We start from the raw sequence: 16,543 nt of genomic DNA on the forward strand, positions 1-16,543 counted from the left end.
GGGTTGACACCAGAACTTTCCTTGGGTCACCCAGGGATCACAAGTGACATTGTTGGTATACATACTCGAATTTCACATGTGCAAAGGGGACATTGACTGCTTTAAGCACCGCCTTCTGGCGGTCAGTAGGGATGAAATAGAGCTCTGAGACTTTTACTTCTGACTGTTTGTTTCATGAAAATTAGGTTCTGTGCAGTGAGAAAACTACAGTGCTTTATAATTTCAAGACAGAACAGCTGTATTTTAAAAACATGAGTGGACAGCATTTCCAGTAAAACCAATGACCTGTTGGTTTCATTTTTCACCTGCTGAGTTAGACAGCAGGCATTCATGAAAATGAGACCGCCTTCAAGCTGTGAGGCAGGACTCTAATATAACATTTACTTGGAAATACAACAAGATGGCATGCAAAAGAGAATAGATTATGATCACTTTTTATTATTTTGATTAAAAGGAGACAGCCATATCAACCACAGTGCTTAATAAATGTTCTCTTAAATGTCAGCGTGCCTCAACATGTTGCAGAGATAACAACACTAACACAATAGTGTTTTCAATCATCCCGAGGAACAATGTCAGCTTCCGGTCAGCAGCTGATGTCAAATACCAGAATTGTTCAGCTGTGAGAGTGAAAGTCCAACCCATCTGTCGGAACAGGCCCAGCCCAGAAGAAAGCTGTAATAAAACTGATTGTCACTGAAGTCTCTGAATGTTTCATGGACTAGCACACTCAGTATTGCTTTTGGCTTTGGATAAAATAAACAGTAACAAACGGTAACATATCAAGGAGTTGGTGGGAGATGGTGTGACTGTAAAATTCCCAGACTCCAACAAATGAATGATGAACATGTACTTCAATCCCTGGGTGTTTCAAACCTAAAGCACATTCCTTTAAGACCTTAACCCTGACCCTGACCTGGATGCTAGTGGGAATAGATATATCTGATCAATCAATCAAGTTCAATTACATAAATACCAAATCATGATGAAGCCACACTCTGAAATCTGAGACCCAATCAGTTACAATTTCTGCATCGAATGGGACTCCAGGCCTTCATTTTCAACATCCGTTCCCTCCAGTTGTGTCCAGGCTCCAGGGCAGAGAGCAGCTCTCACCCTCCAGCTCTTTGTGAATCACAGATGAGAACTGGGCCAGCTGCTCTGAGCTGAAGTGATTTCTCCAGTCTCCAGCATGACCTGGCACAAAACATAGGAACACAAGTAATCTGTGGGGTTTAGCAAAACATATGACAAGTAGAGTCAGACATTTTAACCACAGGTACCAGTGACACCGTGGAGAGGCGGTTTGCATGGTTGTCACAAATTGATGAGTTCAAAACTGTTCTATCCATCTGTCCAATGTCAGATGCATAGAATCCCTCCATCCGTCATCTCTGACTTCAAGTCATTCCCAGATACATTATACAGAACACATTTAAAAACTGACTTAGTGATTGAACCCCATGCTAGTTAAACTTGAACATAAGAGTCTCAAATACCTTTACGAAGGAATGGAGACTTGTCGTGATCCATGTAAGCCTTGGGAACCAGGCTGAAGTTGGACATTGTGTTCTTCTTCATGGTCTGGAAAGAGCATTGCTCTGCAATCTTCTGAATGGTTTCAGGGTCCAGATTACGGCCCAGGAAATCTGCCATGCGCCTGAGAGCTGCAGGCAGGTCCTGGAAGAGGAACATTGGAACAAGTCTTTTCTTTGATTAAACTGTTTTTCTTTGGTATCAAATTGACATTATCAGCGTGACATGTTGACTTGAAGACATTATCAGCGTGACATGTTGACTTGAAGCAGCTTGAGTATGAGATGAGTTTAAGATTTCCTGGTACTGGAATATATTTAGGAATTTTTTGATAAATAATGTTGGTTTGACATATTGTTGAACCACTCAGAGTGTTTTAGTGGGAACATACTGTATATTATCACAAAGACCAAAGCATCCTGTTACTATCACTTCTTTCAGAACATCGAGAGTTGCTTCACCTGAACCATTTCTTCATAAGTAATGTGCATTATTCTGTCTCCCAGCTCTGTGTGCATCCAACTCTTCACATGATCGGTCCACTTCCCAAAAAGTACTTCAGAAAAGAAAGACACAGGAGCGCTGTGATCATCTCCCACTTCACAAAGTACTCTTTACCATCATTTACAGTTTTCACCAAACTGCTGAAACTTTCTGGATATGTCACTAAACTACATGAAAGTTTGGTTAACAATGTGGTTTTGACTGTTCTGACCTTTGCCCTCCAGGAATTTGCCAATAAATTCATCAAATGTTCCCGGTTCCTCAAGAAATTCGGCCATTTGGTGGAAGTAGTACGAAGACACCAGAACGTCCCGTGGGTCTCTCATGACATAGATTGTCTACGCACAAAAACACAGGAAACAAGATGCAGAAAACAATGGTTGTAATGTGTCTTCAATGAGCAAACATATAGGCAAATGTAACACAGTCTTTCACCTTGGCTTTAGAGGTGTGGAAAGAAGGAGGCATGAGCTTGTAGGGAAAATGTGTGACGAAGGAGACTTCAGCTGATCACAACCACTTCCAGTCTTTTCTCTTCCAACCAAGGGACCCGATCCCAGTTGGGGATGGTATGGATCGGGGTCAGATCCCCTCCATTCAGCAGCAGTGGGAGGATCTCCTGCATCCAGATTGTCCCTGCAAGAAAGTACAGTTGAGCCCATGTTTAAGCCAAGGTGGAGTGGGACCTGTTTTTTTTTTTTTTTTTTTTTTTAATTTTCATTTGCTTTGTGTTTTGACGGAACTGTTTGTCATCATTCCTTCTGGCCTCTTGAAGGTGTAGGCTCTCCAGACATAATGATGAATTTTAATGTAGCTGGATTTTCAAGATCATCAGCATCAACTTGAGCCAGTATGGCAGCAGCACGTGTTCAAGCTGCATAAAAGAACCGAACACAATCATGGCAAAAGCAGAAGTGATGGAGTCTGTTCAGTTTGACCACACAAAGTACAGCAGAGAGTTGGCATTCTTGGCTTTCCTGACATCTTAAACATGATTACACTAACTGGAAATAATTTAACTGTAAAGTAGAACATATAACATCCTATATTGTTCATGATGTCAAACTCATACCCGTTGGCTATTTTCCTGTGGGGCAAGCCGGTTGCCAGAAACCCGCGGTTCCGGTAGGTTGGTCTGTGTTAAGACTTTTACACATTGCTGGATTTTTCCAACCTTTCCTAAATCAGAGACCACACACTAGAAGACAAAAAGGACAGATTGCATCACAATTTCCTCTTGTGATAGTGTGTCTGGTGTCACTACGGAGCAGAACATACACTAGACAATTCTTCAATCGAGAAACAGCTCCTTCGCCCTCAGTCTTCCAAATCTGACGTCGTCAAACTTCGAACAGTTTTCCTTGATACCTATGTTCACATTCATCTCCAATATTATCATTTAGCTTGGAGCGCTCATTCCCTCAGTTCATTCATTCATATCCGCATCTCTCCTTGAGCGCAAGCCCCCCACGCAGTATGGCAAGCCGTTTTAACATTTAATGCCTAGATTGCACTATCCGGAACTAAGACTGCGGATATCCACAACTCCATTCTGACTAGGCGTAATGAATTTTGGATATCCGGAATTTTCATTAAAGATATCTATAATGTGATTTTGACTATCCGAAACGACTGATAGAGATATCGAAATTTCCGTTTTGCCTCGTCGAAACTGAGATTTAGAGATATCTCAAATTGGAATTTTGACTATCCGTAATTCAGTTGTAGATGTCCGTAACTCATATTGCGGATATCTACAGCTGAGTTATGGATAGACGAAATGACGTAACCCATACACATGAATGGCAAAAGTGACATCATTTCTCCTAGGAAGAATGTATTTGTGGATATCTGAAATGATAATTACGGATAGGAGAAATAGAGTTGTTGATATCTCTGTCGTTCTTTTCGACTAGGAAGAACTGAATTACAGGTATCTTTCACGAATATCCAGTCTGGGAATTAAATGTTAAAACGGCTTGCCATACACCACGCACCCGCCTCCCTACCCACACACAGAGCACAGACTGAGAGGCCTCTGTCAGAAAATTAATATAGATGCTACAACATTGTGAACATTATAGAAAAAGGAAATATAGTTTGAGATAAATGTATTATACTTTCATGCTACATTTATAAATGAAAGTCAATCAACACCAAACATCAAGTGCCATGTAAATAACACAACCAATGCAATAAAAGTAGTAGTAACTCTACCTGACTTGGGATAAGTCACAGCCAACACATCAGTGTCTTCAAAAGAGAAGTTCTGGGCAAACTCCAAGCTTTCCTTGGTGTGGCCCAACGAGGAAAGACACAGGCCGTTGTACTAGATGTACTTAGAAATGCATTTGAAGTTGGATGGCTTTTCCTGGTTATCAGTCATTGTGCTCTCAGTTTGCAGGTAGTATTTCTTCTGTTTCAAAACTCCTCTCACCTTGGCTCCTCTTTCTTTGCTCTTTGACTCTGGGTGGGTGGGTTGAACGGGAGCTGAATGGCAGCTCTGTGCTGCCAGTCGTCTGCTGCTTTCTCATCGAGAGGTTGGAACTAACACTCAATGTGGCTGTGCATATGTGCTCTTTTTTTCTAAATCTGTCATGATATGGGAGAGAGTTTTGGTTGGATCCACATCAAAAAGCTTTTTAAAGAGACGAAATGAAGCATGTAATGGTTCAGCAGGGTAGCTGAACGAACACTGCAGTCTTTGCTCAGCTGTGTGGACCGCTAAGAATTATTGTAACATCTCATCAGAGGCTTGGCTAATTATTTTCAATCTACTAAAAATAAAAATGCAATAAATCTTTCACACTGGACATCATTAGTAAAGTGGATATTACAGGATTACTATTGCAACAACACATCATCAGTTGGGTAAAACTAACCTGTCTCATCTAACAGACTAATCCCAGCTCATGTTCCCCATTAGTGGCTGAACAATCCAACGCTTGGTGAATTCTGCTTCACAATGACAGGAATAGCTGACAGAGAAGGATCAAAAAGCGATGTCGCGATGAATGCTTGGTCGCCACAAGCCAGCTATCCCTGTGGTAACGTTTCTGACACCCCCTGCTTAAAACCCAAAAAGTCAGAAGGATCGTGAGGCCCCGCTTTCACGGATTACAGTTAAGTCGCCCTGGCCAACTCGGCATCGACCCCGAGATACAGTCAAGTCGGCATCAAGCCAAGTCGGCATCCAGCCAAGTCGGTCTCGCGGGGGGGCTCTCAAGTGGCCGAGTTGGTCGGTGCCGACTTGACTGTAAGCTGCTTACCAACTCGGCCAAAAGCCTCTTTTTTTAAAAAATCATGATGCCGGCTGCAGCGTAACGATTTGCACAGTTTTATGACGATCTGTTTGAACCAAGGAGCTTAGCTACTAGAGCGCAGCTACAAGCGCGCAGCGCTTAGCGGCTGTCTGGTCATGTGACCGGTCCCCAAGGCATTCTGGGAATCGTAGTGCAACGATGCCGGCTGTGGCGCGACGATTTGCACAGTTTTTTTCATGCCGGCTGCACCACTTCTCACGTAGCAGGCGGGGAACTGGAGGACAAACTGTGTGATTATGGTGACTGACAGGTTAGAGTGACTTGGCTAGATGCCGACTTGGCTTTGATGCCGACTAGTCTGTACTCATCCTGAAAATCAAGATCAAGCGAGCTTTTGTATAACATCCTCATTGTGAATAATGTGTACATTCATGGATATGTACAGATCGGGGTATACAAGGTGTACCCAAAAGAAACCGGAATTTAGTTATAACTTTTTATTTCTTACATTTCAAAATAAAACACCACCGTTGCCTTCAAAATAATCTCCATCCCCATTAATGTAGCGCTCCAGCCGTGTTTCCCACTGGACGAATGTGTCGTCACACCTGTGCCTAATTGTGCCATTCAGGGCCGTCTGTGATTTGTCTTTCACCTCCTCCTAGGGCTGGGCGATATGGCAAAAAAAATGATCACGATTTTTTTCTTCATATCATTCAATCTCGATTAAAATCACGATATGTTATATTGTTTTTAAACCACTTTTAAAGCATCTGCACTGAAAACTAGAACTATAGAATTGTTTAACATTTTATTAACAAACCAAATAAATAGCAATGCAAATTAAATAATATAAACATAGAAAAATACAACAACAATCTCACTGAACAGTGCTAAATGGAAAAAAAATCTAACACCAAGATAATAAAATCTTGCGATGCATTGTTTTTTCAGTAAAAGAGAAAAACTGAATGATTGTTAGTTAGAGTGTGACAGTTTGCAGCCCTGAGGATTTTTGTTGCTATAAAAGATTAAAAAACTAAAGAAACCGCCTGGGGATAATGAAGGTGCTTTAGAACAAACATTATTTTCAAGTTCTGATGCGAAATATGCTGCTGCCATCATTAATGCTTGCACCAAATGTACAAAATTTAAATAATCTAGATTGGACAGATTAGACTTAAAATGTAACAGTACATAACTACAATAATATAAAAAAAATTGACAAAAGTAATCGTTTTTCTCCTCTTAAAATGTTGCTCGTATGGTGCAGTGGCCTGAAAAGATGACACTGGAGTCAATATTCGACGTGCACTCAATGTTCGTGTTAAGATAAATATTCTGGTTTCTGAAACATTTGGAATAACCCCAGGGAGATCCTCATTCAGACCACAGCCACAGACAACGTCATGACTGCATTTGCACTTCATGCCACTAGGTGTGCTGTTTGCATGTTCAACCTTGTTTTACACAGACACCACAGAAGAAGAGGGGCGCTGCAGCGCTGCAGGCTCTCTGCATGTTGTTAGAAGAAGAGTTTTAGCGGCAAGACGTGGTGATATGTTCAATGATGCCATGCCCCGTCATTTTCAGTAAAAGAGAAGAACTGAACGATCGTTAGTTAAACTGTATCACCAGTAGTTCCTGGACTCAAAAGACCAGATTCCTTGCGGATCGGTGAGCTAGCAGCGGTGCGGGTGGAGCAGCCTTTCCTGTCACCAGCAGCCTCATCTTCAGAGGATAACGCCGAGGCATTGCTGACTTCCTCTGCTTCGCTGCCCTCAGCTCCACGTTCATCTCTGTTTACTTCTCAGACAACTTAGAGGCGGGAGTTGAGCAGGAAAAAGTCGACTGTGATTGGCTGTGTTACGCACATTTCTGCCATGTCTGATCGAGTAAATGTGCTCTCAGCTGATCACCGTGATCGACTGGAAATTAATCGCGATCACCAATCACGATCATATAATCGCCCAGGCCTACCTCCTCCACATCTGCAGACCGCTGTCCCTTCAGCTCCTTCTTCAACTTGGGGATCAAGAAAAAGTCACTCGGGGCTTCATCTGGCGAATAAGGCGGATCGGGGAGGAGATTCATCTCATTCTTCGGCAGAAACTGCGTGATGCGCTGCGCCATGTCCGCTGGCGCTCTGTGGTGGTGGATCAACCGGGCTCCACTCTGCCACTACGCTCTGCTTCCTCCTCACATCCTCACGGAGCCGTCTGAGGACTTCCATGTAGTAGTCCTGATTTACAGTCTGACCTGGAGGGACAGACTCGCTGTGGACGATACCCTGGACAGCCAAGAAGCAGCTCAGCATTGTTTTCACGGCTGAGCGGACCTGACGCGCGGACATCTGGCCCTTTTTAAACCACCCGAACCACTCATGGACCTGAGTCTTCCCCGGAGCATCATCCTTGTAGGCTTGCTGCAACAAGGTGAGTGTTTCTGCTGCTGTTTTTCCCAACAATAAGCAGAATTTAATGTTCGTGCGCTGCTCTAGCAATGTCGCCATTTTGGAAAAATCGCAGACATGAGCTGCACTCTGGTACTATAAAGAGTAAATAGCGCGTGACAGGCGTCAGGGTCACTCTGGGAGCTCTGACTTTTCACAGATATGCACGAGGCTTATCTGTAGCACATGTGACGGCCAGAAGTCGAAACTCATTATTATTAGTATTTTATGACCAAATTCCGGTTTCTTTTGGGTACCCCCTCGCATAATGGGATCAGGGTAGCTCCATAAGTGAAAGGGATTGTGAGCCATGCATGGGAGGAGGAGGAGTGTGTTGTGTGGGATGGCCAAAGTTCAAGTTTTTCATTGTTTTTTGTTGTTAAATTGAAATTGTTGTTTTCAATTTTTGTATTATTTCTCCTGTTTTGTCATCTGAGGGTCAAAATCGTCGCCGTATGGTGTGCCTGTAAGGTGTGCCTGCCGCTACACATCATGTGATGACTGCATCCCAGGGACCCGTACTGTGGCCGGGACCAGATAAGAGACAAATGTGCCTCTGCTGCTGGTGCATCTTCGCTTTCAGAGACTTACAGATGGAGACACCAGTATAAGTCCAAAGAAACCTGATGCTGTCCTCCTCACAATGGACAGAGTAGAGTTACTTCTGTGTTATCAACCTACCAATCAGCTGGATCTTTTCAGATAATACAGTATCATTCATCTCGGTCCTTGACGCACCCTAGTCAATCAGGGCCTTCTCATTGCACCCTCCTTTTCAGATGCTGGTCTTTTCATCTGTGAGACAGTGGAAAATGTAGGAGGGAAAATGCACTGAAGGATCCAGTACCTGGTCCAGGTTCAGGACACAAGCAACCTTTGTCAGGACCCTGAAGTGGGCTGCGATCGCCCTGGTAGTCTTTACAGGATTGCTGCCGATCTTCACTTTCCTAATGTTTATACACTTGAAGACAAGAAACCATGGTCACAGTGAAGTTAGTCCAGCAGACAAGCTGCAGCCTTCTTCAGAAGTGTGACGTGATGTTCTTCTGAAGAAGGCTGCAGCTTGGCGGCCGAAACATGTCAAGGTAGGTAACAAATCACTGGCCTGATTATAAAGCTGCGTTCACACCGAACGCGACGCAACGCGATTTTGCGTCAAAAGACAATTGAAAACAAATGGGGACGTGCGTTCCAGCCACGATGAGACGCGACGCGTCGGACGCGGTGCGTTGTTGCGACGCGTCAGACGCATTTTCGCAGCGCGTCGGGACGTTGACGCGACGCGGTGCGATTTTGCGTCCGACGCTGAAGTTGGGAAATCTGAACTTTGATGTGTCGTGATTTTGCAGCAAACCAATCAGAGAGCGTCTCCATGGTGACGTAGGTCAGGGAGCGGGGACCGGAGAAAGCGACACTCGTCCTGGTGCAGCTCCTGGAGCAAATAGTGAAACTCGCCAAACTCTGACCGTCTGTGGATCATATCATGCACCCAGGCACGGCGTCCTGTCCGCCGACGGCGTCGTTGTCTGGCTTTATTAAGTAAATAAAGCCAAGCCACCAGCTCAACAGGGTTAGCCATGAGGCTAAGCTAACACAGGAAACACGGCCCAAAGCCCCGTCTTCCCACCAGACGCGACGCGTTTGACGCGTTCGGTGTGAACGCGGCTTTTGGCCCCGCGTTGTTCAGCTTCGGACCTCAGAATCGACACGCGTTCAGCTTCTCGCATTGACGCGATTTTTGACGCAAAATCGTGTTCGGTGGGAACGCAGCATCAGAATCAAAACTATTAACACACAAAAGGCCTAATGAATCTGATCGGACTACTAACCATGTTTAGTTTCAGCCAATCACCGCAGAGAAAAAACCTCTTGCTGATCTTTTTTTAAAGACGCAATAGAGGATTCATCCAAAACAGATTTAATCGCTGTCGGGACATCCATTGTTTTCGCTAGCCATGCTAATATTATTAGCAGTCCGTCACTTCCTGCTTCCGTCAAAGCTTGATGTCCCGCCCTAAACAACACATGATTGGTCCGGCCGAAAAAAGTCTGATCCCGCACATAAGGCTGGAGCGGTACAAGATAGATTCTCGTGGTGTGTGAGAACAAATACTGCGAGAATTCAGCTTGCTCGCAAGGTTATTTACAAATGGCAGATTGTGTTTAACTGACATGAGGACAATGAGGGGTCCTTGAAAGATGTTCTTCCCCATATGAGGTCCCTGCATCTGAAAACCCTTGAGAACCCTGGGGCCTGTTGCATAAGGATAAGGGGTTAAGCCGGATATCTCAGTTATCTTAGGTGAACTTATCCATGATCCAGTTGCACAAAAGAGGAAAGTGAGATTTTTACTTAAGTTACTTAACTTAAGTTACCTTCAATAATTTTAGATATACTGATTCAACACACCAGCAGGCAGTCCCTCACTAATGCCTCACAGCTCACCAATGATTCACACGGACTGAATCGGCAATTCCTCTCTTAGCCTGCCTCAAATGAACTGAGAGATGAATGAATCAGTTCTGGAAGGGATTGGGTTCGGTACACTCTCACAACAGACGTGTTCTTCTGAAAGAATCGTTGGTGATCATACCAACCGTAGAGGTTACGTACATGTTCGCACATCCGCCGCCACCTGAATTTCTGCCCACATTGTATTTGATTGTATTCTCAAATTTGTGAGGAAGAACGACTTTGGAAAGACTGAAAATAGTGGAAACTTCTATTCTGATTCAGCTGAGAGGTCACATAAACACTAAAAAGCAGAGGTTTTCATCATGTGTCCAGTTTGGATTGACTCTAAAAGCTGTATAAATGAGTAACACAATGTACTGCCATGTTTTCATTCACCCTGCTAGAGCGCATCCATTTGAAGGCAGGTTATTTTCATACTGGTGAATATGTAACCTCTTCCAGCTTTAGGAAGGGCCAGAATTCTTCACTGAAAGACTTTAGATGTTTTGGTTTATATCAGTTTGTGCTTGTTGTGGATAGTAGAGCCAACAATTTTGAGTAGTTTTATTCACGTCACACTTTACTATAATCTCTTTTCATTGACTGAACTGCAGGTTTTCTTAATCCTGAGTAAAATTGGCTTAAACGAGGGTCGTTTTACCAGCACTGGTAATCTTTCACAGATATTTAACTAAAAACATGATATTTTAATTTTTTTTTTTTTTTTTTTGCATCACTAAGCACATGGTGACCGTTCTTGAAACTCTGTACACAATAATGTCCAATCTAATAAATGAAACAGCAACATTCAGTGACATTTGAAGTGGTGCATGCATGCCAAGAGTTACAAAAGGGGAGGACACTAAAAAAGGCAAGTGAACTCAAGCATGTCAGTGAATTATTACATTGAACAAATAAGCTACTTGCTCATAGAATCGTGCAGCAAATGCTAACGTGAAATCACTGAAGTGGTTTCACAGCAGGAGCACTAACCAAAAATGTCAAACAGTAGCTCAGTTCGTCGCTGAGGGAATGCTGCAGGAGCTAACTATAAACGGACAAGTCTGAATGATTTCTAACATGCTCACACAGAAAGATGCTAACGTTGGAAGGAGTATCCTAAATTGACTGCTAAATGTTACTTATTCAGGTTTTTTTTTTTAAGATTCTCAATGCCAGATTCTCAAACTCTCTTGGTAATATATTTGTGAAAGAAAAACAATCACAATTTTCAAAATATGTGATGATTTATTACTGTGTTACATGGATCATCCTCCATAAAGACATCTGATAGAGGCACGGCAGAGGTTTCCAAACTATGGCTCCAAGGTGAACATTGGGTCGTGGTCTGTGCTGAATTGGCCTGCAGGGATCTCTAATATCTGGTCCGCATACGAAACTTGACTGTACTGTACTTTGAGATTTATGAATTTATTTAAAAAACAAAACAAAAAATAAGACAGAATTTTTCAATGAAACAAGACTGATTTAAAAAAAATGTTACTGATGGTGATTAAAAATGACAAAACCAAATTAAACAAAGTTCACTCTAAGAGTGTGGCTCTTCCAATTTTTATATATTCAGTCATTAATGCAAAAAGTATGGAAATTCCTGCTTTACAGCTACTGTAAAGGAATTGTGAGCAGAGGGAACTGAAAACAAAGTGTTGTGTTCGTAGAGGAGAAAGTACGACATGTCTAAATGAGTCTGAATCACCAACTGGCTCTTAAACTGTGAAACAAACGTTGTTAATGAAGTTCTAACTCGGTCAACAAAACAGGACGTTGACTGTAAGAGTGTGACCGCCATGTTTGTTAAGCGGTAGTCAGAGGCCCCAAAACAGCAACTGCTTCAATCTCAACCAGTGCGCCCTGAAAACAAAGACAGACCAACAGTTTAGTGGGGAGCGTGTTCTTCCGGTGGCTGAGATCAAACCAAACTAACCCTAAACTTACTGAACGTATGCAAATCATTCAGTTTACAGAAATGTGAACAAAGCTTTGTGTTTTAGTAAAATTAGTATAGCATTCTATACTTGTGGCAGTTTAATCAGTTTATTGCTTTGATTAGAAATGGCATGCTAGTTTGAACCCTCACTGAATCACAGAACAGCAAAAGACTGTCAGAGGAACTCACTTTGGGAAGAGCGACGACCTGATAGGCAGCTCTGGCTGGGTAGTTGGTGCTGAAAACTACACACAATACAAACAACACATGCGTCAGGAAACAGGATCAGTTCTGGACGGGGCAACACTCACAGAAAGCCTTCCAAACTCTTACTGAGGAAAATAATCATTTCCATGTGAACTGACCAAATCGCTAACCTGCGCCCTGATTTAATGCTTTTAATTAGTTCCATCATTAAAAAAGGGGATTGCTGCAAAGACAGGACTCATTCAGTGTGTTGATGCTTTCCAGAAGGATGAGAGAAAATGTGTGAAGTAAGACTGGCTGGAAGAAAGGTTCAGGTGCTGCACTGTGCTGACATCCAGTGGCTGAATTCAGATTGCAAAAGAAAACTCAACTCAGGTGAGTGAGGGATACTCACACTGCTTGTAAACGTCGTTGATTTGGGCAAAGTCGTTCATGTCGGCCATGAGCACCGTGGTTTTGACAACTGAGAGAAATGATGGGAGGGAGTTATTTTAGTCGGCATTGAGGAGTGACAACATTCATCGAGATGCATAATTTAAATCTTTCCTCACCATTTTCATAGGTGCAACCAGCAGCTTTAAGGATTTCACCCACATTCACAAGAGCCTGAGGGCAGAGGCAGCGTGAGAGATGGCTAAACGTTAAGAACTGGACACGTCTCACTTTTTACTGTGCAAAGCTCTCTGAGATGCATTGTTATTTCTGACAAATTTCTTAAGTAAAGTCTAATTCAGTAACTAATTAATCAACACCATTCACTTCATTCCCAAACATGTTCTGATCTCAGCGGGGTTCCGGTGTTTCACCTGTCTGGTTTGAGCCTGAACGCCACCGTCCACCAGCTGTCCGCTGACAGCATCCATCCCGATCTGTCCTGCGATGTACATGGTCCGATCCACCACCACTGCCTGGCTGAAGGGCACACAAACAGCAACAGAGGTTAAAAACCAGCCATATAGCATACACTGAATATGGTCCTGAATTACAATTATTTACTGTGACAGCTAGTTTTTATTTGACATCAAACATTTTGGAGAGAAATAATCTGCAATTATAATCTCATTTTAATAAGATTGAGACAATGTACATGACTGAAATATGAAAGAACGCTGATAACAAAAGGAAAAGTATATTTTATTGCTCTTACACAGGTGTGCTGCACTTATCTGACTGCTTCCAAGGATATATTTTGCATTTTGGTGGACATCAACGAAAATGAGATGGGAAGTAATACAAAATTCGAACTCAAAGAGTTTATTAAAACTTAGAATATTGTAATTTATGTTTGGTTCTCTGTTTGAAAATATCTTCTATAATCATGTATCCCCTGTGTCATTGTATTTTAACTCTCACCCAGTTGTGGCATTAAGAGCGTTCACCATAAAAACAGATCTGCTGCTGTGACATGTGATGGCAAACCACAGTGAAATGGAGCAGCTGAACAGACCCATCACTTCCAGGAATAAACAGAGATCAGCTCCAAGTTTAGAAAGGGGCTCTCTAAAACCCAAAACACAGAATCTCTCAGCTGAAATTATAAGTCCATCAATCTGATATCTAAATCTAAAATGAACAGGATTTCATAAAACTGTTCTGAAATGAATTACAAAATCTGTTTACATTAAAAAAAAAAATCTCCGTCCATTAAAGACGAAGAGAGGGACAATCCAGCTGGCTGCATCTCTGATGGTGTGGGGTTGTTAGTGCTCATGATCTGGACAGTTTACACATCTATATAGTATAATTACTGCTCAGAAAAATGTGGGAGTTTCAGCACTATGCAATACTATGGCATCCATCACTGGTATGAGATCACAATCCAGTGCAGCTGGTGAAGCGACCAGCTTACAGTCCACATCTTCCACCAAACAAAGCCTGTGCTCTGACTGCGGTTCACTTCTATTGTGCTTTTTTGGCAGTTGTGTAGTGACTTCTGGTGTTGTGTTGTGGCATTTGCTGCTGTGAGGTACCATTGGCCCTCCTGGGGACCACTGAAGGTATAAAAAAGACAGACGAAGCCGAAGTTTCCCATAGTGTTCTGAAATCCTGCTGAATGTAAATACCGAATGTAAATGTGATTGGCCAAGTCTGTCTTGTGACCACATCACGTGGACAGGGGAGGAGCTGTGATAGGGTGATTTATGCAAAACTTAAAATAAATGAAATCAACAGATGATTTAAGTGAAAATCAGAGTCTGTGGAAACTAGTGCTAGAGACCAGAACATGTTCTGAAACTGGGTGCTTTATATGTTTATTTGCACAATGCAATTGAGAGGGGTCCAGCTGCAGACATCCACTATCAAGATGCAATTTGGTATTTTTTAGTGGATTCCAATGGGACTCAGGCTCTTTTTGAAACCAATATCATCGCCTCCTGCTGGGATTTCCCTGGAATTACAGCTTTTCTGGAGGTTTGCGCCTGGGTATGGACATGCTGCTGTGTCAACAAAATGCAGATGATCTCCTATACGGGTCATTCTTTCAATGTGGTGCCTTTTGGATCATAAAAATGGTTAAAAAAATTATATATATATATTTATGTTTCTTCTTAAAAAGATGACTCTAAGCTTTATGAAAAGCATAAAGGTCAATCTCAATCTGCTAAATTTAATTTTTTTTTTAAGTTTTAAAAAATATGTCACAATGAATGTGTCCACTGTGTTAGCCATGTAAACATACCATTCTAAATATACTAAAATTGTATAAACATTTCAAAAGCATAGTTTTGACAAAAGTGCATGTCTTTCTCTTATTTAGTATAAATAGGATATGGCAAATAAATACTTAAATAAATTAATCCATTGGCATCATTCTTGTGTCCACTGTGTTATGAAGGTGTCCACCGTGTTATCCAAATTAGGATAACACGGTTGACATTTCACAACAAAAATAGCTTTTAGCCTAGCTTCATTAGCATTTAAGCTGACAGGATTTTGGATAGCTGACAAGAACTCAACGTTTTACCCAGGAACCTTTTAAAATTATGATATGATAATTTTCTTCATATAATGGAGATAACACAGTGGACATTTATGATTGACCACATTAGATCTTCATCATGAAAGAGTAACTATAATAAAATTAACAAAAGAAAAGTGAGTAATCTTAACACTATTGAATTTCCCTCTGGAATGACATCATATCAAAAGATTGCATCATGCTGAGGTGGGTGGAGCCTTCTTGAAGGTACAGTAACTTAGGATAAAGCAGTGGACACTAAATCCAGGGACAAATATTAAACTGCAATTTTAGACAAAAATAAAAAAATGTTCTGATGAAATTATCAAATATATAAAGAACCCTTTATAACTGAATTAAATAGCCATAAATATTTTGAGAAAAAAAAAACAACAACATAATTTTCTTGAAGGAAACAGTGGAAAGGGCACTGGGGACATGGCAAAATAGCACATTTTTAATTTTTTAAACTGGTATTGTAAAAAAAACTTTTTAAGTTTTATGAGTTATATCCTTGAGTTTTTAACAGATAATTGGTGAAATTTCACTAAAATAAAAAGGTTTTTTTTAATTCTATTATTTTCAGAAAATACAGCTGGATTTAGGCTGGGGACGCAAAAGGCACCGCATTTAAAGAATGACCCATAGACCTTTTTAATAAATAAAAATGCAGAGAGTGAATTTTTCAAAACACGTGGTTACAATGTCAAAAGTAATTTTGAATTTTAGGACCCTGCCAGATCACATAAACAGATAACTGTCTTCTGGTTTTACTGTTGGCATTTACTGTCAATCCTTCAATAGTTGACAGAGGGTAGAGGGCAAAATCCAAAATGTGTGCACTTTGCCCCATAAGCCATCTGTCAGAGCCACTGGTGATCAGAAAACTCAATTTTTTTCTGTGTGAACACGTTAAACATTATAAAAGTTTATTTGCATTCTTTTTGAACCATCCTGTTGCTTTAGCCACGCAGTCTCAGTGTTACTCAGTCTTATGACAGCTGTCAGAAACGTTAACTTCAACCTGATGCTTCTTCCTCTGAACTGATCTCACCTGTACGGCCCGAGAGCAGCAGCCGCCGTCGTGGTGCTGATGATCTTCTTGACGAGTGTAGACATTGTATTGATCGCTGAACAAGCCGCGAGAAAGAAGTGAGTTGTTTTGCAGTCGTAGCAGAGTGAGCTGCAGCGGGGAGAAGGTGAAAGAGGTCCGGGAATG

The 16,543-nt window shown here is 41.8% G+C and overlaps 2 protein-coding genes across 2 annotated transcripts; both read right to left on the reverse strand.

Moving 5' to 3' along the window:
- Positions 1–733: 733 nt before the first annotated feature.
- Positions 734–4,426, reverse strand: LOC115396517 (sulfotransferase family cytosolic 2B member 1-like). Its single transcript, XM_030102413.1, is given in 7 exon segments — positions 734–1,197; positions 1,500–1,680; positions 1,998–2,092; positions 2,252–2,378; positions 2,476–2,551; positions 2,553–2,676; positions 4,258–4,426. Coding segments are annotated over 7 exon segments (909 nt in total). The 3' UTR covers positions 734–1,060.
- Positions 4,427–11,438: 7,012 nt separating this feature from the next.
- Positions 11,439–16,533, reverse strand: LOC115396367 (2-iminobutanoate/2-iminopropanoate deaminase-like). The gene is made up of 6 exons (XM_030102223.1): positions 16,379–16,533; positions 13,172–13,277; positions 12,917–12,971; positions 12,760–12,828; positions 12,348–12,403; positions 11,439–12,082 (listed from the first exon to the last, which is right to left on the reverse strand). Exons 1-6 carry the CDS (start codon positions 16,441–16,443, stop codon positions 12,026–12,028), a joined length of 408 nt encoding a protein of 135 aa, XP_029958083.1. The 5' UTR covers positions 16,444–16,533; the 3' UTR covers positions 11,439–12,025.
- Positions 16,534–16,543: the final 10 nt, after the last annotated feature.

The sequence above is a fragment of the Salarias fasciatus genome, chromosome 11 (assembly GCF_902148845.1).
Source record: "Salarias fasciatus chromosome 11, fSalaFa1.1, whole genome shotgun sequence".
Classification (NCBI taxonomy): domain Eukaryota; kingdom Metazoa; phylum Chordata; class Actinopteri; order Blenniiformes; family Blenniidae; genus Salarias; species Salarias fasciatus.